Genomic DNA, 25,381 nt, shown 5'->3' on the forward strand with positions numbered 1-25,381 from the left:
TACGAGGGGACCGGGTTTCCAAGAGAAGGTATAGATATACATGCGTAGATGACTATACCGATATACTGGATGTACGTAATAAACGAGCAGACTAAAAATTTTAAGTGGAAAATCGCATAAAATCCAAAGATGGGGGGGAATGAGTAAAAACAGCCGGAGGAGACGCCCACACTCACACAAAATGGAAGGGTGAAGAAACAGAAAAAGAGAGGTGGACAAAGCAGGGAGAAGGATGAGCTGGAAAAAGACGATGGAAGCACAAGGAACAAAGGCGGTGGGAGGCAAAACAAAAGAGAGGCGAGGGGAAGCCAACAAGGTATGGAAAAGAAAGAGTGGCAGAGATGAATACCCTCAAAGATGCCAGAGACCGGATTTCCACCTCCCATCTTCGGATCACACCAAGGCTAACAGCCGAGTCAGGGAAGCACCCAGGCAAGATGAAGTAAGGCAGGGGAGAGAAACACACACAAATGGGGCGAAAGATGCAATAACCAGGACATCTAATTGTAATGTACAGAACTGGATTTGATAATTCTACAAGTCAGTAATAAGGCATGGAAAGGGATGACAGGCCCAAGAACTGGATTTGATAAATCTCAAGTCATGTAATAAGGCAAGGCAAAGGGATGTCAAAAGGCCCAGACGAAGACAGGCTCCGGAGAGAGGGCCGGATGTCGCACCATGGATCCTCAAGTCACCCATGGGACGCCGAGATGGCACGAAAAAGGGCAAATGTTGCTACCAAACATCCTCCAGCAATGGTGCGGGCCTCTACTGGAGCCCAGTTATTCACAAGCGTCAAGTATCAAGAGTGGGATGCTAGGATGCTGAGTTTAAGCTCTACTTGCAATCATACGGGTTTGACTCCTCCACGCCTGATGGTCAGTTGTGGGTTGCAAATGGTATTGAATAAAAGAAAACGAGGGTCGTGAACGTTATAAGGCCCGCAGTGGCAAAAGGATTTACTCAAGAATAGGGCTTGACTATGGTGAGACTAGCGGAGTAAAACTACCACTATGGATCCCCGGATCAGGATGGCATATTGCCAAGGATGTTAAAAGCTCACAGGGACCAGATGAGGATGAAAGAGCAACCGAGGAATGGATCAAGACGGTGTAAACCAAGCAGGGGAAACAAGCCCCGGCTGGAAAGACAGCACCACCACAATGGGTTTCATGGATCCAAAAAGATCCGTGTTAGCGGGATCACGGCCCTCTCACATCTGGTTATGTGATGATATCTTACTGGCCGTACCACAAGCATTGATTGCTAGACTCTCCGCGCGAATTTGCCTAAAGGATTGGTTGCCGATTTTCTGGAGTTGAGCATCCGACTAATGGGCTCTCTTTCACAACAAAGATACATTAGCAATCTTCTCTCAAGGGGGATGACCGATGCTAAGCCCTCGACACCAATGGCAACCAATCCACCCTCACCAAGACCGGGGTAAACCGGAGATCCTGAATCGAGTCGTTGGCGCCAATAATTACCTCACTCGCCGGATCTCTCCTTAGCATCAACAAGTTGTGCAAAGCTCACCAACCGATGAGCAGGGGGCCCTAAAGCGCTTACGATATCTAAAGGTACCAATAGGACAAACCCACCCCACAGCACCCGGAGGCACCGAGCCGAGGGCGGCGCCCGAGATGAGCAAGTCCACGGTGGGACTAGTATATCGGAGATAATGACGGCAGCCCGAAGCAAGCACGGCACGCCAGCACCGAGAGTGAATATCGGCTATTGCAAGGCAGAGAAACAGGGCAACCACGGAGATCGGGAGACCCCCCCCCACAGGGGATAAACGGGGCACACGCAACCAACCAGCTCGACAAAGCATATGAGATGACAGCGGATCGGGGCCAAAGGGGAGTACTTGTCGTTTTCTCCACTACAGATCAACGCGAACACAAAGAGAGGAACGCAGGGCCCAAACCAAGCCCAGGGACCGACGGGAGGGGTAGAGAAACCAAATTAGTAGAAAATAGAAGTTAAATATAATAAAACTCTGATAAACACAGAGAGATTCATAAAAAAAAACGACCGCCAAAAAAGGGGGCACAGGGGAAGAGGAGGGGGGGGGGGGGGGGGGGGGGGGGGGGAGGGGGGGGGAAAAAAAAAGGGGGGGGGGGGGGGCGGGGGAGGGAGGGGGGAGAAGAAGGGGAAGAAGGGGGGGGAAAAGGAATTGCAGGGGGTGAAGATTTTTGGGGGGGGGGGGGGGGGGGGAGAAGAGGAAAAGGAGGGAGAGAGATAGAGACGAGAGTTGCATATGACTAGCAGACTTTTCTCTTCCACTAGAAGTTTATCTCTGAGATGGGAAGACCGAGAACTGAGAAGTGGGAACTGAAAGAAGCTGAAGTTTACGTTTTATCATGGTTTAAGAAGTGCTGCTAAACACTGTTTCTTCCCCACGCTTTTCAAGAGACTGTTGGAATATAATTACCTTTTTTTTTTTTTTGCACCGTTTAATCGTTGCTAAACAGTGAAGACATAAGCATATAACTTCTTACTGGGTTTCTATACTCTTCGGTGCTTTTTTGCTGCTTATGGCAGTTGTGGCCTTGCAGCTCCAACAATCCCGGTGTGATCAGCTAATATGACAATCCTGATAGAGTGGGAGTTTTGGAGAGGTAACAGTGCCCCATCCGCTCCAACCAAATTGATAGTTTAAGAACCATTATTGTCTTGGCACTCCTTTTAAGAGACAAGACTTGGGAGTAGCAACAAGTTTTCTATGTTGCCGGCACCATAGCTTAGACTTCTTTTTTGCGGGGGGGGGGCGGGGGGGGGGGGGGGGCGGGGGGGGGGGGGGGGGCCCCGCCCCCCCGGCGCGCCGGGGGGGGGGGGGGGGGGGGGCCCCGGGGCGGCGCCCCCCCGGGGGGTTCCCCCCCCCCATATTGCACCGGCACCCCAAATGATGGCTTTAACACGACACCCCACTTTATGTTTTAAAACACGAACCCCATCATTAAACACACTAGTCCATCGTTAGTAAAACCATTAAGTCACGTCATTTTTCCTAATTCCAAAATGCCCTACCCATCTATTCCTTCCACACCGGATCCCGCACCGCACCTTCACCTCCGGTAGACTTTCACCATAACTCTAGTCGGTGGATAACACTGGAGATAGAAACACACCAATGAAGAGAGTAAAATTTCCAACAACATTGATGAAAGCACAGACGATCGCATGCTAAGAAAAACAATTTCGATACAAGCGCGAACTAAAGTACCTCTTACGGGAAGATCTTCGGTCGAACTAGGGTTTCAGTTCCGTTTTCTTTCATCGAATCGATTGTCAACACACACGAAATTCACAATAATCTCCGCTTTGTTTCATCGAATCGAAATGAATCCAAGTGAGAAATGAAAGAAGAAAATAAAAGGCCTAAAAATTAGTGGAAGAAGCAGGCTATTAGAGCAGGTGACAAGACGAGCATAGGTAGCTTAGCCGCCGGAGAGGAAGCAGCGACGAAGCGGAGAGTCGATGTGAGGTTATGACAGATGCTGCGGCAATGGCGACAAAAAGTGGCATTGGCGTGATGAGATCGGGTGGCGGAATATCCCCTCGAGAAACGTTGCGGGGCGTCGGTTCGAGTTGTAGAAGGTTCGTGGGAGAACAACCTATCTCGAACCATCCGGTGTTCAAGAAACTTCTGGTGCAAGCGGAAGAAGAGTACGGCTTCAACAACCAAGGACCTCTCGCCATTCCATGCGACGAGAAGCTTTTTGAAGAAATCGAAGGATTTCTCTCTCTTTCAAATTGCTCTGGTAACTCCGCTCCTTTTGTGAATCTTGAAGATTTTCAGAAGTCCTGCCACTTGGGTATTAATCTCAAAAGGGAGAAAAAGGGAAATCCTAAGCCCACCTGTTTGTATCGTCGAAAGAGGTCTTCTGTTTGGGCGTTCTTGAAGGCACTGCAACCGATTAGGCAAACCCAAATCAGAGCTACGACTGTGATGATGAAGATGATGTTAGCCCTTCTCCATTTCTGCCTCAGATTCCCCAACAGTCCTCCTTTACAGGCGTTGCAACTGTAGCATGAGCTGAGATTGATCATTGTTCCAGACATAGCAGTCAGCATCTGCAGTCGGGTTTTTCCACATAGTTGAGTTCACATAACCATAGCCGCACACCGTTGGAGGCTTGCAACATCTTGACTGTAAAATCATCAAAATAACAAAATCAACAACACTAGATGACAAAGTAAGAAAGAAGATTAAGAAGTGGGTAATGGGAATTTTGAGAGGAAATTAAAAATTGCCTAAAGAGAGGTGATGTGAGCCATGAAGAATTGATTTGCGGTGATGAAGCCCTGGGAGCGCTTGGAGCAGACATCAGATTGGGAGAGACAAGTTCTGATCTTGGGCCAATTTTCAGAGTTGGTGACGTGATCTTGAAGCCAAGAAGAGAAGCCATAGAGATTATACTCCTTGTAATTACGGCCAGGGACGGAGTAAGAACCGTCAGGTCTGGTGACGACGAAGGCGATGACGAAGGGAATGAGGGTATTTTTGGAATTAAAAAAGAATAAACAACAAATTAATGGTTTCACTAACTGAATGGACTAGTGTGTTTAATGAATGGGGTGTCTGTGTTTTTTAAACATAAAGTGGGGTGTCAGTGTTTTAAAGTCTCCATTTTGGGGTGCCAATGCAATTTGCTCTAAAATGTATCTTACATTTTCACCTCACTGAAATGCCAGACAGTAATGCTAGAGCTAGACTTCTTACTCATGCAAGTGATCCTTAGCTAAGTCATAATGGTAATCCAGAATTAACATTAACAGTGCTTCTATGGAGTGAGACGCCGTCTTTCATTCACACTTGGCATATTTAAGGTTAAAAGGAAGGGAAGGGAAGTGAACAACTGAGATAGGGATGAGAAACAGAAAGGGCCTCACTCTTTATGTTTGAATACCGTCTTGGTAATATGGTTCTTCATCTTCAAGTGCACCTACAAGGGAAAAAGACAATAGAATGGATAAACAATGTCACGAGACTCACGACTGATGCCCCAAGAAATATTTTTGGATGTTTGTGCAATGAAGACCACCAGCATTACTTGTTCCAAACTTTTTTTAAAAGAAGACCCACAACAGAGATCAATTCCTTTCATCCATTTGATGCTGCAGATAAGTTACATGAGGTTCCTAACAATCATCACTTAACATCAGAGCCAATGACATATTCAAGGTCGTAGCAGACACCTTCAGTGTGCAAGGCTTTGTAATCTGATCGCCAAATCATGACAATGTGCTGTGGCTGCGGCAATTAATGATAAAGCAATAGCAGTTCTGCCAAAGGAAACTGCCACATGGAGCTATGAACTGGACTTGAAATCTTCATTCTTCTTTAGTGGTATTTTCTCCAAATTCACTGTCACCGCTATATGAGAGCATACCATCTTTAGGCACATCATCCTGAAACAGATATATGGGAAAAATGAGCCAGCAAGATGACAAGGGAAACAGAGTCCTTTTCAAAGAAAAAAAGAACGATACAAGGCTGTGACATTACAAGGCTAGTACCAATTGTATTTTGGGCATGTACTTTGTACGTGATATTTTTAGTGTGTGTCTCAGAGAAGAAAAAAAGATCATAACTATATGATATATTTCTTGACTGATCAATGCCTTGTTTACCTAAACAAGGCCTCCAAAAGGACTTGCAATAACCTGAAAAAAGAAATGGTGAAGGCATGAAATTAGGCATTTACTTTTCAAAAGAAGTTAAAAATCACATTAATCCTAAGAAATAACTCCAAGAAACTGATTCAAGACTGTTTGCACAGTATTTGCTACTGCTTCCACATCTGGTTTCAGCAATTTTAATTAAATTCGAGTTGTGTACGGCTAATTTTTATGTATATCATGAACAATTTTCAGAACTATTCATAGGATGAGCAAGGGTTCTGACAGGGAATCTGCTATACTTACAATTCAGTTTTCAAAAAAATGAAACTTCATTCATTGCATCCAGGGGGAAAAGAAAGGATTCACCCAAATCCAATTATCAAGATGTTATATTTTACACATCAAGGCCATCAATAAATCAGACTGGAAGTTTTTATAGGTTAATTGCTGCAGTAGCCTTGAAATGCTAACTGATATCTTTGGCTATATTTGATTCACTTTTGCTTCTTTCTATGAACAAACCAAAAACAGAAACAAGGGATGAATGAGGAAAAACCAACCAAACCATTTGCTTGATGAGTAGAGATGATTTCTCAATGAAAGAAAACCAAAATTTAACAAGAGGAAAACCAAAAAGAGGTTAGTTCTACTTTCAATTTGATAATGCAGCTCAGGGACATGAGGTCCCTAACAATCATACCTAAAAAACAGGGCAACTGCATCAGATACCTTCATCATATCAGCCTTTGACAGCTGCACACAAAATCATGACAATGTTTCTGTAGCTACGACAACTGCAGGCACAGTAGCAGAAACTCTACCAAATGAAACTGCAACATTGAGCTATACATTGGGCTCAGAATTTTCTTTCTTGTATTTTGCCGTCCTTCCGCCACCTCTCATAGTTTTTCATCACTGTTTAGTGCCACGTAGTGGGTCCCATATCCGTTATGGTTAACATCGACATTGTCCTTTGTTCCTCCTCCCCTCCCCTCTCTTCTGAGCTTGCCCCTCCCTCTTCCTTGGAGCCAAATCTTGAGTCTACCTCAGTGAATGCTAGTGATGGGGGGGTTCTCCTGACACTGAGACCCCTTTGGGATTGAAGACAAAGTTTTTGCTCCTCCAGAGGCCGCCTCCCCATAGGTGAGTTTACCATGTCCACATGAGCATCACATTCTCCATTCAAAATCAAGGATAAACAGAAAGAACTAGCAGCCAGAGCTTCTACTTTGCCAGATGAAGTTGACTAGCAGAGCCATCCAATGGATATATTGTCCTCTGAAATTCCTAGTGTTGATTCCAGACTATACAAAATCATGGTTTGATTACCAGAATACACTTCTCAGTTCATGAAAGAAACTTCTTCCCAACAATCAGTCTAGGCAAAGAACTGACAGGACCTCAAATATGCTGAGCCCCAGGCTTAGGAGAAAACCATCAAATTGGAAATCTCAAAAACAATAGGAAACGGGCAGCCTTTATGAGAGAGAAAAAGGGGGGGGGGGAGGTCATTTCTAACTCATAATCAAGACCAGGTGACAATGCAGTGATCTCACCATAACCTTAGTTCTGCTAGATTGCTTTCTCCCAATAACAAACTAATTCAAACTACATTACAATGAGAATCCTATGGTGAAAACCAGTGCACTGTACCACAGTGAATATACCAGATAAGTTCAAATAGTTCTGCAAACATAAGCATCCATGGATGTTCCAACTTAAAAAGAGAAACTTGTTTGACAAATGAAAAATAATGACAGGAAAACTTATGCCTAATTTATGTTTGCATTTAAAATGCAAGAGTTCAATATGATTTATCATGTCAAGATGGATTTGGAGTCCCCTGCCTTAGATTGGCTGTCGGGAGTTCCTCTGATTTTGAAAACTCTACAGAAAGCTTCCCAACAAGTGCTTAACTAAGTAAACAACCAGCTTGTTTGCGAAACAAAAAAATATTGGATGATGCCCAATGCACCAGGTTAGCCATAAACGTCCTCATAAATTGGTCAAACAGCATTCAAACTTACAAACTAGTGATCTGGAAATTCATATTATTATTGAGAGCTCTATCTTTGAAACAAAAAAAAATTACAAAAAAAAAATTACAAAGAATGAGACATGTCGTTCCTTATAGACTCGTTATCATACAAACTCAGCTTTACACATAGATTTCAGTGATCTCTCAATTCTTGCATTCTTCGTTACTAAAATGGAGGTTGAATCCAAAAATAGTTCCTGTTGACAGGGAGATCACCAAAATGACTAGAATATTCGTAACTTTTCCTTGCGTGGAAAGAGTAGAATTTTGGTACTTCATTGGGTAGACAATAATAAATCCTATTCATCATTGTTTTTGCTCTTTCGCTCATCGAAATCAGAAAGGATGTGCCACAACAGCTAATAAAGAATGATTTAGCTGCGAAGTCTTCAACCCTGACCCACTTCATCTCAGATTTGTCTAGCTTGTGAACCAAAGCCCACCGACCCAAATTGCCCATTAGACAAAGGTAGAGCTCCCCATCATTCCCATCCCCCACCATAAAACTTTGATCGATAGAGCTTGGAACTTTCAATATGGCCATTGCTTCTGGGAAAACAGTCCATGATTGTTGAGCAACATCAAAGATAGCCAATCCACCTCGTAGAGTGGAGCAATATAACTTCCCCTTCATGTAAACTACATCTTTAATCGGTGGAAACCTACTAGAGAAACTGTTTGAAGACCAAACCATGTCTCCAAGGTGTCATATACTGATATTAACTTTGCCATTATTATAATACAATACAAAGAACACACAATCAGGAGAAGTGGGTGGTGCTGAAAAATCGCACCAAAGGGGAATTCAGGCTAATCTGAATCTCCGGTGGAGAAAGGGACAGTAAATAAAGGATGAAGTGCAACCCGAACCGAGACAGAACCAGAAGTAAGCGAGAAGTGTCAACCGAACTGACTACAGGCCGAGGACATCTCTCCTTCAGTGCCTTCAATTTCGATGAGATGGGTTTTCATCTTGTATTTGGAAGAATAATAAGATGATTCCACGAGCATAGATGGTGAAGTCATATAGTTATCCCAATTTGAAGCCATTAACCATGGGATTTAATGATGAAAACTCCGATGATGCCAGCTAGAGTATCTTGTAAGTAGTTGATTTGAGGGAAACTCTACGGAACTCCATTGCTTGCAAACTGCATTGAAACTTTTTATATCATTCAAATAGAGCTTTGACATGATGCACTCTAAAATCTCTGCTGGAAGATCAGACCAAGGTTTCTCCTCCTCCTCCTTGCGTTTCAAACATAAAGCCCTACTCCTCTTTTTTATTTCCATAGACTTGGGCTTCCCTGTTGCCATATATCACTTTCAATGCTTGACGTGAACTTGCTGAGATGAGAGTAACAGAGGTTAAGCAGAGACTAACTGAGCACCAGAGGCACAGAATTTGACAGACCAATAACAGAATCAAGGAATGTAATGAGTTGAGATGTACTATTTTTCCTCAGATATGATTTCGTGTTTTTTTGTCCCAAATCAGAGTGAATTTCAAAGGCTCCAATGCCCTTCAGAGAAGACATACCCTTACATGCCTGGTTTCGATGATTTCGAGGGGTTTCGACAGTCCATTTACAGGTCTAGTCCCAAGTCCGATCATATGACATTTAATGACCCATGGCCTGGTTAGACTAGGGTCAACCAGGCCCGACTCGGTCCAGCTCGGTGTATGCGCGTGATCCACACTTAGCTCTCTACCCGGCATACACCCCACTTAGGAGCTACATATGCATATATAAACCATATAATCTTTAGCTCCATCCGATGTGGGATTAAACATATATGGTAAATTAAATTACCTAATATATATGCCGAATTGTCAATCCCTTTTGATTGGAATCTATACATTCACAAGAGTCTTATAAAGTAAGAATTAAACAAGAATACTAAAATAAAAATAGGAAGAAAACATTTTAATGTTTGGAAACTTATCTAAATAATATATTATATTATTATATTATATTATATTATTTTTTTATTTTATTTTAAAACAAAAATCCAACAAGGAGTTCAGGTTTAAACTGAATTTTAAGTTAACTCAGTTCCTTATTTCACTCCCCCGTGTTCCGTTGGGTCTCATACCCTCTCGATAGGCTATTCAGTTATGCCGCAAAATTACGATATTGGGCTACTCCTCGCTGTAGTGTAACTGTGTAAGTAACCTCATGCTGGGCAACAGAAAGGGAAAAGGGAACGCAGAGGAATTTCAAATTTTCAACGGTTAAACCGAGGATTTAGAAATCTTCCATGAATAGCAATTCTTTCCCACGAAGAAAAGTTTGTTGACAAAACAGAGATTCAAGTGAATCAAATTCTGAATAATGTGGAAAGTGCAGAGGTAGATAAGTTGTTGCCTACTGAGCGAGCCCACACTCTTCAGGATAAGCAGAGTTAGAGTTTATCTTGTGCAGAAACTCTAATTCTCCCCAAGGGGGTAATTTAGTTTTGTTTTTAAGGTAATTAATTGTTATGGACTCTAATTCATGAGAAGAGATGGATAATAAAGTGGACTCTAGAATTTTAGATTTTTTGAAAATGATAGAGTGGTTAACACATTGCCAAAAGAGGGGGTCCACGCAAAGCAATTTGCACGAGAGGAAAACTCTCAAAATTCGGTTGATGGGGAGAACTTGGAGTCTACCATGCACTCAATTGAGGGCGCCCACATTGAGGCTCATCTACACGTGGAGGGTGAGTTGGCCATTAATAAAATGATTCATGATTCAGGGGTTGATCCAAAGGTTCAATCGGGTGTTGTGGTAAAGCCACGATGTTCTGATACAAACTATGGGATTAACCACAGGAGGAAAAAGAACATTGCAACTTGGTGGGTGAAGGGAAAAGAAGTAACTTCGTTCAATGTTTTGGGGTCTAGAGGAAGGAAGGGAAATGATCAACTCTTGGGGACGGGGAACCAAATCTGTTCTCTTACAGGAAAGGGGTTTTCTTATCTTTAAGTTTTTGAGACCTATTTTCTTTTGGAATATTAGGGGTGTGAGGTAGAAAGCAAAGATCGTGCTCCGCAATTGTAATTTTTTTGCTGATTTTTTTTTTTTCATTTTCCATTTAATAAAATAACCTTTTAGCAAAAAAAACACTTATCTCAACTCTTTTGAATAAATTTGATGAAGATAAATCCGAAAGACAAGATGCATTATAAGGATATTTTTGAAAGTTCGATCAGTTTTTTTTTAGAATCCTTTTTTTTTTTTGGGTTGAAATATTTTCTTCAGAATTCATGAACCATAACCATCCTTTTGTAAATAATTTATTTGAAGTTTTTCCAAAAAAATTTAAAACATATATAATTTATAAAGAGTTTAACATGCATTAAACAACCCATTTACTTGGGACCTTTAATGAATTGCGTTTTAGTACCTCCAAACTTGGCCCTGTTAAGGGTTTGCTAACTTGCCACAAAAACATGAATTACTTCCACCACTTGATAGTAAAATCTAACCTTCTCTAGAGTTCAATGGTCAACCAAGTCTCTACGAATCTCTCCGCAAATCAAGGTCTTTTTCTAATGTTGCAGCCATCCCTAGTAGTCTAGAATATTAAAATAATGCAAAATTAGGTTTTGGAGACCTTAAATAGGTGCCTCTTGGTCAAATGCTGAATTTTGATCTTCTAAAGCCACAAGCTCCACTTGGGTCATCTTCCAACTTATGAGGTCTTACCTGATTGTATAGAATACACTGTATCCAAAGTTCATCTCATAAGCCATCTTCATTCAAGCTACATCTTCTATCAAAGTCATTAAGGGTTTCTATAATAGGATCTTCATTATCAACCTCCATTGGTTCTAGGTCAGACCTAATGGGTTCAAATGAGAGGGTCCATAGCTGTCTTCTTCCTTGACTTCGGGTATTCGAACCTACAACATAAAATTTTGGATTAGGGTTTGTGAAGGATTTCACAATATGTCTAGTTGAGACAATTACTCCTAATTTGGTTAAGGATGGCCTCCCGATGATGACATTGTTCACTAATAACTCTTGTACAATCAGGAAATTCACCCATATGGTGGCCTCATTCGGGTAGGTCCCAATGGTTAGATCTACTTGCATTGTTCCTTCTGCCACCATTGAGGACCTTGCAAAACCATACAAATGTGTTGAGCTCGGCTCCATCAAGTCATCCTCCATCTTTAATTTTTGATAAGCTTCAAAGGATAGGAGATCCACAGAGAAACCTATATCCACCAATACCCAATGAACTTCCCAACGACCGATTTCGACTATTATCATGATCGCTTCATTGTGGGGTGGGGGTACAAATTCCTCTTTATCTTCTTCAGTAAATGCGATGGCTTCTTTGTGAGCTTGGCCTCTTTATTTTCTTGATTGCTTCTCTCGATCCCACGAATTTTGACTTTGCCTTCAACTTTCTAAAGGATTTGGGCTTTGATCCTCCAAGTATCGTGAGGATTAGAGATCGGCTAGCCCCGACCATTTCCTTTCTGATGAGCACATTTATGTGTGAAATCTTAGGGCATAAAGCATGCATTTTACACACTTAGAGTAGAGCTACCTTGTATTTTATGTTGTTTTTGCATATTTTAGGACTTTTCAAGATTTAATCAAATATTTAGAGTTTTTTGTATGAATCATGCAATTTTATACGTCAAAGAGGTCCGTTCAAATTCTCAAATGCGAAAATGGGCCTGATCTGGAGCATGATGAGCTATAAATGTGATTATGGGCCAACTCTAAAATATTTTAGAGATGAAGAAAATTTTGATCTACGGCTGAGATTATAAATTATCAATCAAATCTACAGAGATATTATTGAGAGAGTTCTAATGGAGAAAAGAGTCATTGCATACTTTAATATCTTATTTCCTATTTGGGATTTGATCAAAGAAAGAAAAAAATGAAAAAGAATTATATTCAGAGAAGGAATAGGGAAAAATTCCGTTTTTGAATGTCTCTGTTCAATTTTGAGCAAGCCCTTCATCGAATGTTCATCCGTTGTCTGATCTAGCTGATTTTTGGAGGAGAGCTTCATGACTTCTGGATCCTCAAATTCAACGGTGGAATTGTGCATTTGATCTCTCTAAGCCAATACGATCAATACGCCAAAAACCTAATTGGTTGAGTCAGATAGGAACTCCGAGTTCAAATTCTGTCAAGATTCATATCCCATGTAAACTCTATAAAAAGGTAGCATACTCCATCAAGGGAGAACGTGTTTTAGAGCTTAGGAATAGCACATTTTCTTTTCTCTTCAATTTATTTAGGCTTTCTCTAGTTTTCTTTGTTTGCTTTTGTGAGATTCTAATTTCTAAATTGAATGTTTATGTTTAATTTTTCTATGTAATGTAATGCAATTCCAAGTTCAAGCTCAAGTTTCAAGTTTCAAGATTTGTTTTTCTCTAGGTCTAGCCATTGCAGATCTAGATCTGGTTGTTAGGGTTGGTTGAGATTCGAATCGTTTGTTCAATTCTTTTTTGTTATTTAAAGTTTAAAGATGCAAGTAAGTAACAATCTTCTCTCCTCCCTCCATTCCCACTTCTATCTACCCCTCAATATTTCTTAATTTAGGATTTACTTTCAGCATTTATTTATTGTTCTCCCTTCTCCTGGATCCTTGATTAGAGATACCTACAGTCGTGCCTCTCTTTGGTTTAGGTTTCCTTTTTCCTTTTATATTGTTTTATTATTTACTTTCTACATTTAGTTATTGTTCTCCCTTCCCCTGGGTCCTTGATCAGATATGCCTATAGTCGTGCCTCTCTTTGGTTAAGGTTTCCCTTTTCCTTTTATTGCTTTGATTATTTTCTTTCTGCAATTTTATCCTTATATATCCGTTCCCCCGATCAGTGGACTGTAAGCTACGGTAAAGGGTCCACAGTCAAAGTCATTATAATTATACTCCTTAGATCCAGAGCTGACACTCGGATCACTTCCCTTTTATTTTTATTTATTTATTGTTCGCATTTTTTTCTACCTTTTATTAATTATGCATTGGTTATGTTTGCTTTATTTTTCGTCTCAATTCGATTGCATTAGATGTATGGATTAGAACCGCTCCTTTAATTTTAATTAATTAATTAAAATCTTTGAATCATTGCACTCTTGTATTATCATTAATAGGTTAATTCTAAAGTGGCATATCTCCTTGAGATCGACCCGTTAGCTACACGATATCATGCGTTTGCGGTTATTTTTAATTTCACAAACACTTTCCTTTCTTTGTATTGAAGGTCTAGGGTCTACGGTCGCTGCTACCCAACTGCTCTCTTCTTTTCTCTCTTGCTGTTCTCCTTTCTCGATCGTGTTCTCTTCTCTTCACATAGCTAGCCAGATGCCTCTAGGTTTCAACTTCTCAATATCTGCCTTCAAATGTTTGCAATCATTAGTGTAATGCTCATAATCCTTGTGAAATCGACAACACTTATTCATATTTCTTTCCTCAGGTTTGGATACCATATTGGGAGGCCATCTTAGTATGTCTCAATCCTTGATCTGCATTAAAATCTCTGACCGTCGAGTATTCAGGGGTGTATACTCTGATTGGTCAGGGGAATGTGGCCTCCAATTGGATCGTCCCCTGCTTCCTCAATCATTATTTATAACCTTACCCATTTTCAAGGACCTTCTGCTCCTTATTGACTACCTTTTCTTCTCCTTGTTGGGCATCAAGGATTTCTATGACATCTACTTGTTTTTGGCACCTCTGGACTAGCTCGGCCTATGTGGTCAACATATCCTGCAACAACAACTCCAAAAGGTACTTGTTGGAAAGTCTTGTAAAAAGACCTGTCTTTTCTACCTATTCTTCAGGATTCTCAATCTCCATTGTTGCCTTGTTGAATCTCTGCAGATAATCCTGAATGGATTCATTATTTTATTACTTCACGGTGAATATAGTGTCCTTAGTCTAATTCGTTTATATGCTAATTTGGAACCGACCGATGAACTTTCGGGCAAATTCGTTGAAATCTTCTATCCTTCCCGAGGGTAGGTTTGAGAACCACTTTTGTGCTGCTCCCGTTAGTGAAGATTTGAACACTCTGCAAAAGATTTTGTCAAAATTCCTGACCACCATTGTAGTTTGCTGATAATACCTTATTTGGCCACTGGGTCTCCACGCCCATCAAATAGGGAGAAGGTCGGGAGCCTAGAGTTGTGGGGGAATTCATACCTGGCGATCACATCCACAAACGGGGTCTTTTTGATGATTGAGTATATGTCATTTGCCTTATTGCCCTTGGTAAGTTGTCCCAACTTCTAATTTATCTTAGCCAACTCTTGATCAATTTGAACAGCTCTAAGGCATGGGGTTTGAATGCTCTCCTTGTTCGAGTGCTAAGACGTCCTTGGTATGCGTCGAAAACCTCTATCAAGCCTCGTAAGGGTTCCCGTCCGGCTACCTTGTGACCGATCTCGTACATCTGTCGCCACTCTCCAAGGGAGCTCTCTCGTCCTTTGAACTCCCTATCATTCCCCTTTGGCCTCATATCACCTTAGATTTATGTCTTGGGGTTGCTGAAAATTTCGCTCTTCGGCCTAATTTCTTTATCTTCCTGGGGAACGCCTTCTCTCGAGTAAAGTCCTCCTTCTTGTTCCTTGAGCCTGCGTTCAGGCTTCTTCTTCTTGATCAAACTAGTTTGGGTTCCTCAGGGCTCCCAACTGCCTTGCCATTGTTCTTAGCAACGCCTGCATGTCAAGGAATTGAGCCTGCATTTGGTTCATCTAATCCTGAATGTCTGGGATCATTTGGATCTCTCCCTTTGATTGTTCAAGCGTCTTCCCCGATTGATTCTTCTTCTCTGTGTTGTTCGACATCTCGCTACGGATCTCCACTCGAGGGTGTGGGATTTCCGTATAAAGGCGGTGGGCAAACCTGATTCTGATTTCTCTGAAGTATGGATCTTGTATCCACCATGGCTTTTCGAATTATTTCCCATCAATGGCGCCAAATGATGGGTTTGAGAATTCTTCAATCAATAGAAGCTTACAAAACAAACGCCAGACGTGAGCCGACTCAGTAGTTAGGAAGCCACCTCCGATGGTTAAATCAATAAGAGCACCACCAAAGAGCTTTGGTAAGCTGCAGAGCTTAATTGCAATATTTAATGGAGGGAAACGATTTAGTTACCTTTTATTTGAGTTATGCTTTGGCTTATATAGGGTTTACCTTTCATTGCTTGTCGTTGGATCAGTTCGCCAATGTTATTTGTAAGCGCTCAATTGTAGGGTTTAATCTCCAAAATCTGGGTTAATTATAGTTTCCTTATGGGCATGATTGCCTATCCCAAACTTGGCAGGATCACGATCTTTTTGATAATTGTCGAGTTCATTAATGCTCAAGGCACCAATGAGTTAACCTCTGGAACCGGTCCTGATTGAGATGTTCGAACCGATCATGGTTTGACCCAATTGGTTATTATTTTTACTTATCACCATCTAACATCAAGCTCATCGTATTTTTAATTTCCATAAATAGCCCTTTAGTGACATAGGATTAGACAATTCGAAGCCCTTTTTTGGTTTTGTTTTGTTTTGGTTTTTTTGTTTTATTGTTTTGGGAATTTAGTAGTTTTTTATAATAGGGGATGAGGGCTATTACATGTACAGATGTACTGGAAATTCAAACCCATAACCTCTTATTGAAGAGGTCCCAATATTACCAATTGAGCTACCTTTAAATGGTGATTCGAAGCGTTTTTTAAAGGCGGTGTAGGGGACTAGCCGGCCTGGAAGGGAACAAACTCTGCGGCCCAAATGTCAAAACTCAAGTATGTCCAGCCCATTCTCCGTTGAAGAACTTCCATTATTCTGCCAATGGAGGAGTAGTAAGATGGTTAGGAACCTGCTGTGGAGAGGTCATGGGTTCAACTAGGGGTTTCAACGGTGCGGTTTGGAGCAATTTCGGGCCGGGCCTAACGGTTTGGGTGAAAACCCCCACCCAAACCAACCCATTTAAAAGATAACGGTTTCGGTGCGGTTTCGGTTTGGTGTGGTTTGGGTTTGGGTTGACTAACGGTTTGGCTTAATGGTTTGGCTAATGGTTTGGACTAAATTAAAAATTAATATTGAAATTTATTTTTATTTTTTCCTCAACTCCAAATCCTAGTTTTTCACACACAAAACTATAAAGATAGAGGATGGAGACTCAAAGTAGATCCAACGATAAGTGATGGCATTAGCTTGATCCAAACCACCCTCCACCCTCAAAAAATAAAAAATTAAAATTTTTCTATCATGTGTAGACGGTGAAACAACGAAGTTAAGAGTTATCAATTAAGACTTTTAAATTTTAAAATAATAAAACTAAATGAAATTTGAAAATTAAAAAGTTATCGATTAAGATTAAGACTTAAGAGTTAAGAGTTATCAATTAAGATTTTAAAATTTTAAAGGCATAACTAGCCCCCAACTATAATACCATGAAATCTAACACGAACAAGCCCCCCACGAGAGAGGGACCAACCAAACCCCTCCACCCAGGAAAAAACGACCAAAAAAAAACCAAAAAGAAAAAAGAAAAAAGACGGGGGGAAAAGAAAACCAAAGGAACGAAAACCACCGGCAGAGGGCACAGGGGAGAAGAACCCCAGGGGAGGGACGGCAAAAAAGCCCCACCCCCCCCAAAAAAAAAGGGCCACAAGCGAGGAGGGGGAACAAACGAGAGCAACACAAAAAAAAGAGGGGGGTTAACAAAAAAAGAGGGGGACAACGGAAGGGGGAGTACAAGGGCGGCCCCGCACCCGGGAAGGGGGATGGCGGGTGTACCCGGGGCCCAATAATAAAACTAAATGAAATTTGAAAATTAAAAAGTTAACGATTAAGACTTAAGAGTTATCAATTAAGACTTTTAAATTTTAAAATAATAAATCTAAATGAAATTTGAAAATTAAATAGGTAAAACTTAAAATTTAAATCGTTAAACGTATTAACAATCAACTCTCAACTACTCAAACTCGAGTCTCAACGTCTCAAACACCTAAATTCATGGATCATTAATATATTTAAAAAATACCAAAAAAAAAAAATAAATAAAATATTAAAATTTATTTAATTAAAAAAAAAAAAAGTTGTTTTGACCAGCCCGAAACCGTTCGGGCTGAGGACCCTCAGCTCAATTATGACCCATTAAGGATTGGTTCGGGCTATTACAGCCGGTTCCATCCGGTTTTAACGGTTCGGATTGAAAATTGACACCCATAGATTCAACTCCTACCCGCGGCATATGTAATATCCTATATATAAAAAACGCCTTTATACAAAAACAAAACAAAAACTCGTAACCATGTCTGATTAATTCTTAGTTCTCCGAGCGGCTGTCATCCTGCTCCGGGGAAGGGGAGAGAAATTGTGAACAGCGTTTCTGCTACAATTTGTAGCTGAAATGGCTCAAATTCCGAATTTAGATAACGCTCCTCTGAATTTCGCATCTCTCAGGTATATCGATTTCACTTTTGAACTACGAAACTTAAGATTGCCACCTGCAGAAGTATCTGACCTCGAAATTTGTCTGCATCGATCTTCTCGAAATGCAGAGAGCAGTCCCAGAAAGAACTCCTGAATATCCTTAGGAATGTGAGTTATATTTCCACTGTTTTATGCCTGAGTTCCCGAAAGAATGAATTTTCTACATTGGGTTTTGAAATTTAATGTTTCTGCTCCTGTAGTTCCGTGGGAAGAAGTGTTTAGTTTTGGATCCAAAGCTTGCTGGCTCACTTTCATTGCTCGTCTCTACATCCGGTCTAAAGGCACGTTTCTTTAGTCTCTCTATCTTTGTGTTTCAGTCTTCAGTATACTTCAATGTACATACTTCTATCTACCAGAGAAAAGAACGAAAAACATACTGCTATAATCCATTAACTTGCCTGGAAATAATTGGGGATCGTCTTTGACTTTGTATCACCCTTTTTATAATGCCTCTTTGGATCAATAACACTACGCAACCGTGTCACCAACAATTGAAAATATCAAGCCGCATTTAACCCTTCTCCGACAGAATAAAATTACCAAGCTAGAAATGAGAAGTTGAAAAAGCAGTCTGTGAACGTGTTGTTACTTTGGTTGTTTATCGCATTTGGTAGCAGGGGTCAGAAAACCTACACAACAACAAAATCTGGGTATTGTCAGTAGGTGAGGGAAATTGAAAAGAGACGACCTTTCTGAGGCTGAGGGGATTATTACCTGGTAGTAAATATTATTACTTGTATGTTTACTACCTTTTGAATAATGGTGATGAGATGAAGAAAAATAAGTGTTAAGTTATATATCATCATGTACTTTTCAATCTTAGAGGTTTGTTTACACTCTGGAGCTTATATATTAAATGAAAGAAATATGAGAATTGTATACTCGAGAATGTTAAGCGTGAATGATAGTTTTTCATTCTAGAACTTGACTGAGCATGCAATCCAGCAAGATATTGATATAGAGCCTTTCGCAGGTAATTTAGTGAGATTTATTTTTGGGACTTGTCCCGATAAGGAATCTATCAAGAGTTATTCTAGACTTTGGATTGACAAGGTGAAATCATTTTAACTATTAATGGGCGCAAATGATAGATTATAATGATCGCAGCATAACCTAGCCAGTAGAATGAAATTATGGAGTTTCCTTTTATCTTTATGTTTTTAATTCAAGTCTTTATCCATGCATATGCTAATACTGCTTGTGGTTGGTATTTATATGTCTCCATTGGGTGCAAGCTCTCCCCAATTAGGTCAACCTTGTTCCACGTGGTGGAGCTTACTTAATGTAAAGTTTCAGCATTAGAGATCCATGTTGACTATATAGTTTCATACTCTTATATAAATGGATTTGGGATAACATGGTTATCATTGATAAGATTTGGGATGTAAATAGAGAGTTTGGAGAATGGACATTTAACAAGGAATAGGCTTATTGTTGCTTCCTAGGGGCATTTCCATTATATGTCTCATTTTTTTCTTTTTGCATGTTTATTCTTTCCCATCCCCCACTCCTGCCCTTCTTTTGGGGTTTGCTGTGATTTTTCTGTCTTTGGTAATTCTTAATTCTTCACATCTTCCTCCCCCCCCCCCTAAAAAAAAGAAAAAAAAAGTGCATTTGATATTTACTCATTAGGTTTTGGAATGTATATTAACAACCTCAATTATACTATCCACCAGTACTTATGTCTAGTTTGAAGATTGTCCTAGTATTATCAAATTGTTTTACAATGTTATCATGATACTGTTTCTGCATGTTGTGAAAGACATGACCTAGGGGAATGTTTTCTTATTTGGCTTTAATTCACATGGTTTTTCGTAACCCATGAGTTATGAAATGTGACTGGATTCCATCTTCATAGTGTATGGATCTAGGGTGTTACATATAGATTTGATACTAATTTATGTAGACTAGTCAAATGATTACTGGTTCACAATGGAATCGCAAACTTTAGGAACAGAAACAGTAGATACTTTGATTGCTATTCAAATTTACAGAAAATTCCAGTAAAAAAAAAGAAGGAAATCAAAGAAGGGAAGAAAGATTGGGTGTTCTCTCTCAAATTAGAATATCTAATCCATGGCCACTCACCATGTTTTTGGTCTCTGACCAATGAAATCTCATGATATTCTCTCACAAACCAATGAGCAAGCTGAAGTATGCTTTTTCCCCTTCAATCTCACTTATATTTGTTACTAAACTGCAGCTCTTAATATTTAAGTCGATAAAAAGAAGAAGTAACAACCCCTAATCTAATTTGGAAACATAAGCTCTATCAGAACCATAATAAGTTAGTTGCTGAATAAAATCACAGGTTAAAGAAATCCTGGTTAAACTAGGAATCAGAATAACAATCAATTAATTAAATAGCTAAGCCCCGGATGGGCTGGACCAGGGGCACAATGGCTGCTTAAAGTCTTCTTATGGATCTAAGTCCATGAATACTATGATCATACACCGACTTTTGGGCTGGTGTCTCTCCAGTGTACCTTAAGGTTGTCTGATGAATCACCAAAAGTCATTTTGCAGTGAGACCACCATCATATGGTGCTAAGCCCTAAAATTCAGTCCAAGTTCTTTGTCCAATTTACCTTTCTTTCAATAGAAACCCAAAGTTTCAACCGTATTTGACTGTTTTGTGTTTGCATGTTCAACAGGAACTTGGAGTAGAACTACGGCATCTATCTGCTGAACCAATTCTGACAGAATGTACTAGAATAATCTATATTGTTCGCTCTCAGCTAAGTTTTATGAAGCTCATCTCTTCACAAATTCAGCATGATATTTCCAAAGGATTTCAGAGGGAGTACTCTGTTTGTTTTGTTCCCCGTCGCACAGTTGCTTGTGAGAAGGTGAGCTGCTCCTGAACTTGTTTATGTGGCATTTTTACTTTTTAACTACCTCTGTATGATTTTTGTACTAAATTTATGATTGCTGAAAGTTTCTGAGTGCCAGCATTAGGAAATTTATGCAGCATTTAGGAGAAGCCATGTTGTTTCATATCCGATCATATTTGTATTCATTCTATGAGGGGTGGGAACTATCAAGCAAAATATATAGGGGTTCTTTAAGTTTCAGAACTGGGATCCCTAACCTGTTTTCCAATCTTTATTTTATTGCTAAGGCTAATCTTCTGAAATATGAGGAGCCGCCTATTGGCTGTTTACAATAAAATAAAAAATTATGTAAAATATAGCTTCTTATTATGCTTGAGGACACTTCTTAGTGAGATAGTTATTTAGTTAAATAAATGAAGTTTAATGGGTAACTCCTAAGATCTTTTCTTTTTATCTTTTGATCTGGAAAATGTTTTTGCAGATATTAGAGGAAGAAAAAGTTCATCACTTGTTGACTATATCTGATTACTCTCTTTACGCACTGCCCTTGGACGAGGATGTATTGTCATTTGAACTTGACTCGGCTTATAAAGTATGCTGATGTTTAATCATTTGAGTATTATAGTCCCCCTCTTCCTGTTTGCATCAGAGCTTCTAAAATCTGGCCTTGGTGCTTTGTTCTTAATAGGAGTTCCAGGTTGATGGTGATACAAGCGCCCTTTGGCATATCGCAAAAGCCATTCATAAACTCGAGGTTTGTATTGCCTGTTATTATAGGTATTCCTTTATGTGCTCCCTGTTTTCAGATAGTTTTCTCTAGCTATATAAGGTTGAATGCTGAAGGTCAACTCTAAAGAGTCCAAGCTAATATAATTAATTAATAAACATATAAGCACAATCACAGGTTCTTTTTTTTTTTTTTTTTTTTTTTGGGGGGGGGGGGGAACATGACAGTGCTTGGGTCACATGGGCACTGCACCAGTATGTTGGCCAATAAGTGTGTGAAAACAAGCATATCCAGGATGGAATTTCCGCCTTCCCATTGGGTGGTGCAGTCATTTTGCCCCTCCACCTGTCTAGGTGCAGGTACCACATGACCAGTTGGCATCTTTATCCCTAGGGCTTTAATTGTTGCAAGGGGAATTAAAGGGAAGGCAAGTGAAAGTTTCATAACTTGAAATGTAACTTTTGTAATTGTTACTTTAAGTGACTATATAACTAACTCAAATCATTCCATATTTGCTTATCAAATGTTTTTTTCATCTATGGAGCTGTAGCAGTCGAAGGTTTCTAGCCAAAGCTTGTTGGGAGTTCCCTCACAAACTTTGTAGGACTAGCTATGTAGAAATTTGAAATTTGTGTAATGCTAGAACTGTCAAGCTACAGTTTCTGTTGTGACATATTTAGTTTTGCATTCATCTTGATCTTATGAAAAGCATCAACCGATCTGTTATATACATCTCATACTGTCATACTGACATGGATGGCTTGGTTATCTTTTTTCTATGATTACCCTTTTTTTTGCCTTTCTCTTCTCTTATTCCTTTGTTTTTTTATTGGTTTGTGTGTTGCAGTTTTCATTTGGATTGATACAAAATGTGAGGGCCAAAGGAAGAGCATCTGCCAGGGTTGCTGATCTTCTGAGCCGCATGCAAGGGGAAGACCCTGTCAACACGTCAGATGTAATTATCATAAATTTTGTTTTGAGTGTTAAGTTGGTTTTGCAGTTAATGTGCTTTGATGGGTCGATGATTTCAGTCATTCACTGATTATTTGCTGGTTGGATTCAGGTTGGTGCTTCAGAGATAAATACACTAATTCTGTTGGATAGAGAGGTAATTGTTTTTCCTTAAAACCTCATTAGTGAGGCTGAAAGCTAAATACTTTGGCCAGATTTTGTTTTGAAAGTTCATGGGTTGGCCTGCTTCGGCTACTTTTATTATGCTCAATAATTCTGTTGCCAAACAGTTCATGGTGCTACCTTCCCCCATAGTGAGTGTCTTTTACTTAGTAAGAATTTATTGGATCAACTACCACAACTAGGTGCATTCTGAATCACCACAGAATTAAGGGGAAGGGAGCATATTCATTACTCAACATTGATGTACAAGCTTGTCTTCTTAAAAGTTTATAACAAGACTCAAACCACCTGATGTGAACCAGGATCTAGGGTTTAATTGATTGATGCAAGTCCTAGGTCTAGGTCCACTCTTAGGATCCTCTTCAAGTGAATCAGCAGAAATCTAGGGTTTGTAATACCCTACGATTTGGGGAAATTGGGCTGGATATGGGTTATAGGGTTGGAAAGGCAACAGGGTTAGGTTCGGCTACGGTTTAGGAACTAGTGCTAAGACAGTCAAGTCTGAAACCTTGCTGTAATTTTAATTTCAGATTTGAAGTTCAAGTTTAGGGTTTTGATAATTAGGGTTTCTTAAGATTCTAGGGTTTGAACTAGGGTTAGTTTTATATTGGTTTTATAGTTGAGTGTCTCTTAGGGTTGAGGGAAATTGATTCTAAGAGGGTTTATGTTTTGGATGAATGGTTAAGGAGATTTAGGGTTTCTAAAAAGAGGATGAGTTGCAGAATTTTCTAAGGTTTAGGGGGGAAGGAAGGAAGGGGCTGTCACTTAGGGTTGAAGGTAAGAGATAGGGAGGGTGTCTAAATCCTAAGGAGGTGGGTCTAGGTCAAGGGGTTAGGGGAATCTAAGGTTTAGAGTGGGGCTGCAACTCTGATTTTTTAATTTTGGGAGATTCCAAAATTGCTGCAAGCTAGAGGAAGAAGAAGAAGAAGAAGAAAGAAAAAGAAAGCGGAAATGGGCTGGGGATGTTATCCCAGGCCTAGGGAGGGAAGGGGACATCTAGGCTGGGCCAGGGATGAGGGGCTGTCACAGGGTCTGGGAAGGGGAAAGGGAAAGGGGAAACTTGCGATGAAGGGGTGGGGGGTGAGGAGTGACGTGAAGTGTGAACCAAATTCTTGGGTTTAGTTGTTTGAATATTGCCCTAGAATCAAGGTCACTCTAGGATCCTGTTTCCTGTGAATCAGCAGTCTTCTAAGACTGTAAGTGTCTTCAGTGGAAGGGTTTTGGGTGGGTTTAGGGTTTGTAATGATTAGGTTAGGGTTATAGAGGATTCAGCCATGCTTAGGACCTTTAGGGTTTTATGTCTTAAGGGTTGAAACCTGCTATCATTCTGGTTTCAGATCTGAAATTGTAATGTTAGGTTTCTAGGGTTAATTAGGCGAATTCTAGGGTTTGGCTAGGTAAGAAGTGATGCTGCTGTTTGTATTTTTAATTTCAGATTTACATCTAAAGGGTTAGGGTTTCAAAATTAGGTCTCCTAGTTCAATAGGGACTCTAGAGGTGTTGGCTAGGTATACAGTTTGAAGGGAGGTAGAGAAGGTATGGGAGTAGGTAATCCTAAAAGGGAAGTTTGGTTGAGGGTTTAGGGAGTTAAGTGAAGTTCTAATGAAACTAGGGTTTAGGGTTTCTATGAAGATGAATTGCAGAAGATTACAAAACCTAATGGAGGAAGGTTTAATGGGGAAACTAAAAATAGGAGTGAGGTGTAGGGGAAGGTGCGATCCTATAGGGGTAGTGTCATGAATATCCAGGATATTGGGCTAAGCCTATTATGACCTACAAGGGTCCATAAGCAGCCCACTTACCTTCAGGATTATTATACTTAATTGTAGTATACCTTAGACATAGCATAACATAGAGTATTACGGACAGATATAAAGATCTATAAGACCAGTGCTATATAATGCATTCTGGCGCAATGGAAAGCATTGAGATCATTAAATTCTTACTCTCTTATTCCCTCTTCTTCCCTGTCTCTCCCTCTATTTCTCAGTCTAATTTCACAGTAAACCGTGACATGGGTCCGACCTGCCGGATGGCTGAGGGAACCCGCTGGCGTGTGATGGATGAGTCATTGAAGCAATTGAGCATGGTTTCGTCTGAACATGGAGAAATTCTGAATACGTTGCAGGCTGCTGTCGTTGAGCAAAAGGATTCGATGAGTCAGTTACAGGCAACGGTGATGGAGAAAAAGACCAAGATGTCGCAACTGGTCACACAATGGCTCTCAGTGGTCAGATGTCCCAAACACCGCGAGCATCTCCGGTGACGGAAATCTCTGCCTTCTCAGGTAACTCGCGCCCATCTGGATCTACTTCCCAAAATTCAAATCAGAACCGCGCACCGATGAAGCTGGAATTTCCACGTTTTGATGGACGAAACCCATCAAATTGGATATTCAAGGCTGAATGATTCTTCGACTTCCATTACCACAGGATGAACAATGATTGCAGTTATCAGCGTTTTATATGGACTATTTAGCTCTCGATTGGTTTCAATGGATGTATAAGGATAGCCACTTGCCTAGTTGGGAAGCATTTACACGTGCCTTAGAGAAGTG

At 40.3% G+C, this 25,381-nt stretch overlaps 1 protein-coding gene and 2 pseudogenes across 1 annotated transcript in view; 1 reads left to right on the forward strand and 2 right to left on the reverse strand.

The window, feature by feature from the left end:
• Positions 1–3,804: 3,804 nt before the first annotated feature.
• Positions 3,805–6,537, reverse strand: LOC148999589 (tetraspanin-2-like; annotated as a pseudogene).
• Positions 6,538–7,838: 1,301 nt separating this feature from the next.
• On the reverse strand, positions 7,839–8,465 carry LOC148999590 (F-box/kelch-repeat protein At1g57790-like; annotated as a pseudogene).
• Positions 8,466–17,944: 9,479 nt separating this feature from the next.
• Positions 17,945–25,381, forward strand: part of LOC148999591 (vacuolar protein-sorting-associated protein 33 homolog) — a 56,417-nt gene continuing 48,980 nt past the window's right edge. Inside the window, 8 exon segments of the mRNA XM_089139691.1 lie at positions 17,945–18,099; positions 18,198–18,237; positions 18,330–18,410; positions 20,784–20,978; positions 21,445–21,555; positions 21,652–21,717; positions 22,538–22,645; positions 22,754–22,798. Coding sequence (XP_088995817.1) covers positions 18,047–18,099; positions 18,198–18,237; positions 18,330–18,410; positions 20,784–20,978; positions 21,445–21,555; positions 21,652–21,717; positions 22,538–22,645; positions 22,754–22,798 — 699 coding nt within the window. The 5' untranslated portion in view covers positions 17,945–18,046.

Source organism: Hakea prostrata, chromosome 11 (genome assembly GCF_041222555.1).
Source record: "Hakea prostrata isolate BN-2017 chromosome 11, UWA_Hpros_2, whole genome shotgun sequence".
NCBI classification, from domain to species: Eukaryota; Viridiplantae; Streptophyta; class Magnoliopsida; order Proteales; family Proteaceae; genus Hakea; species Hakea prostrata.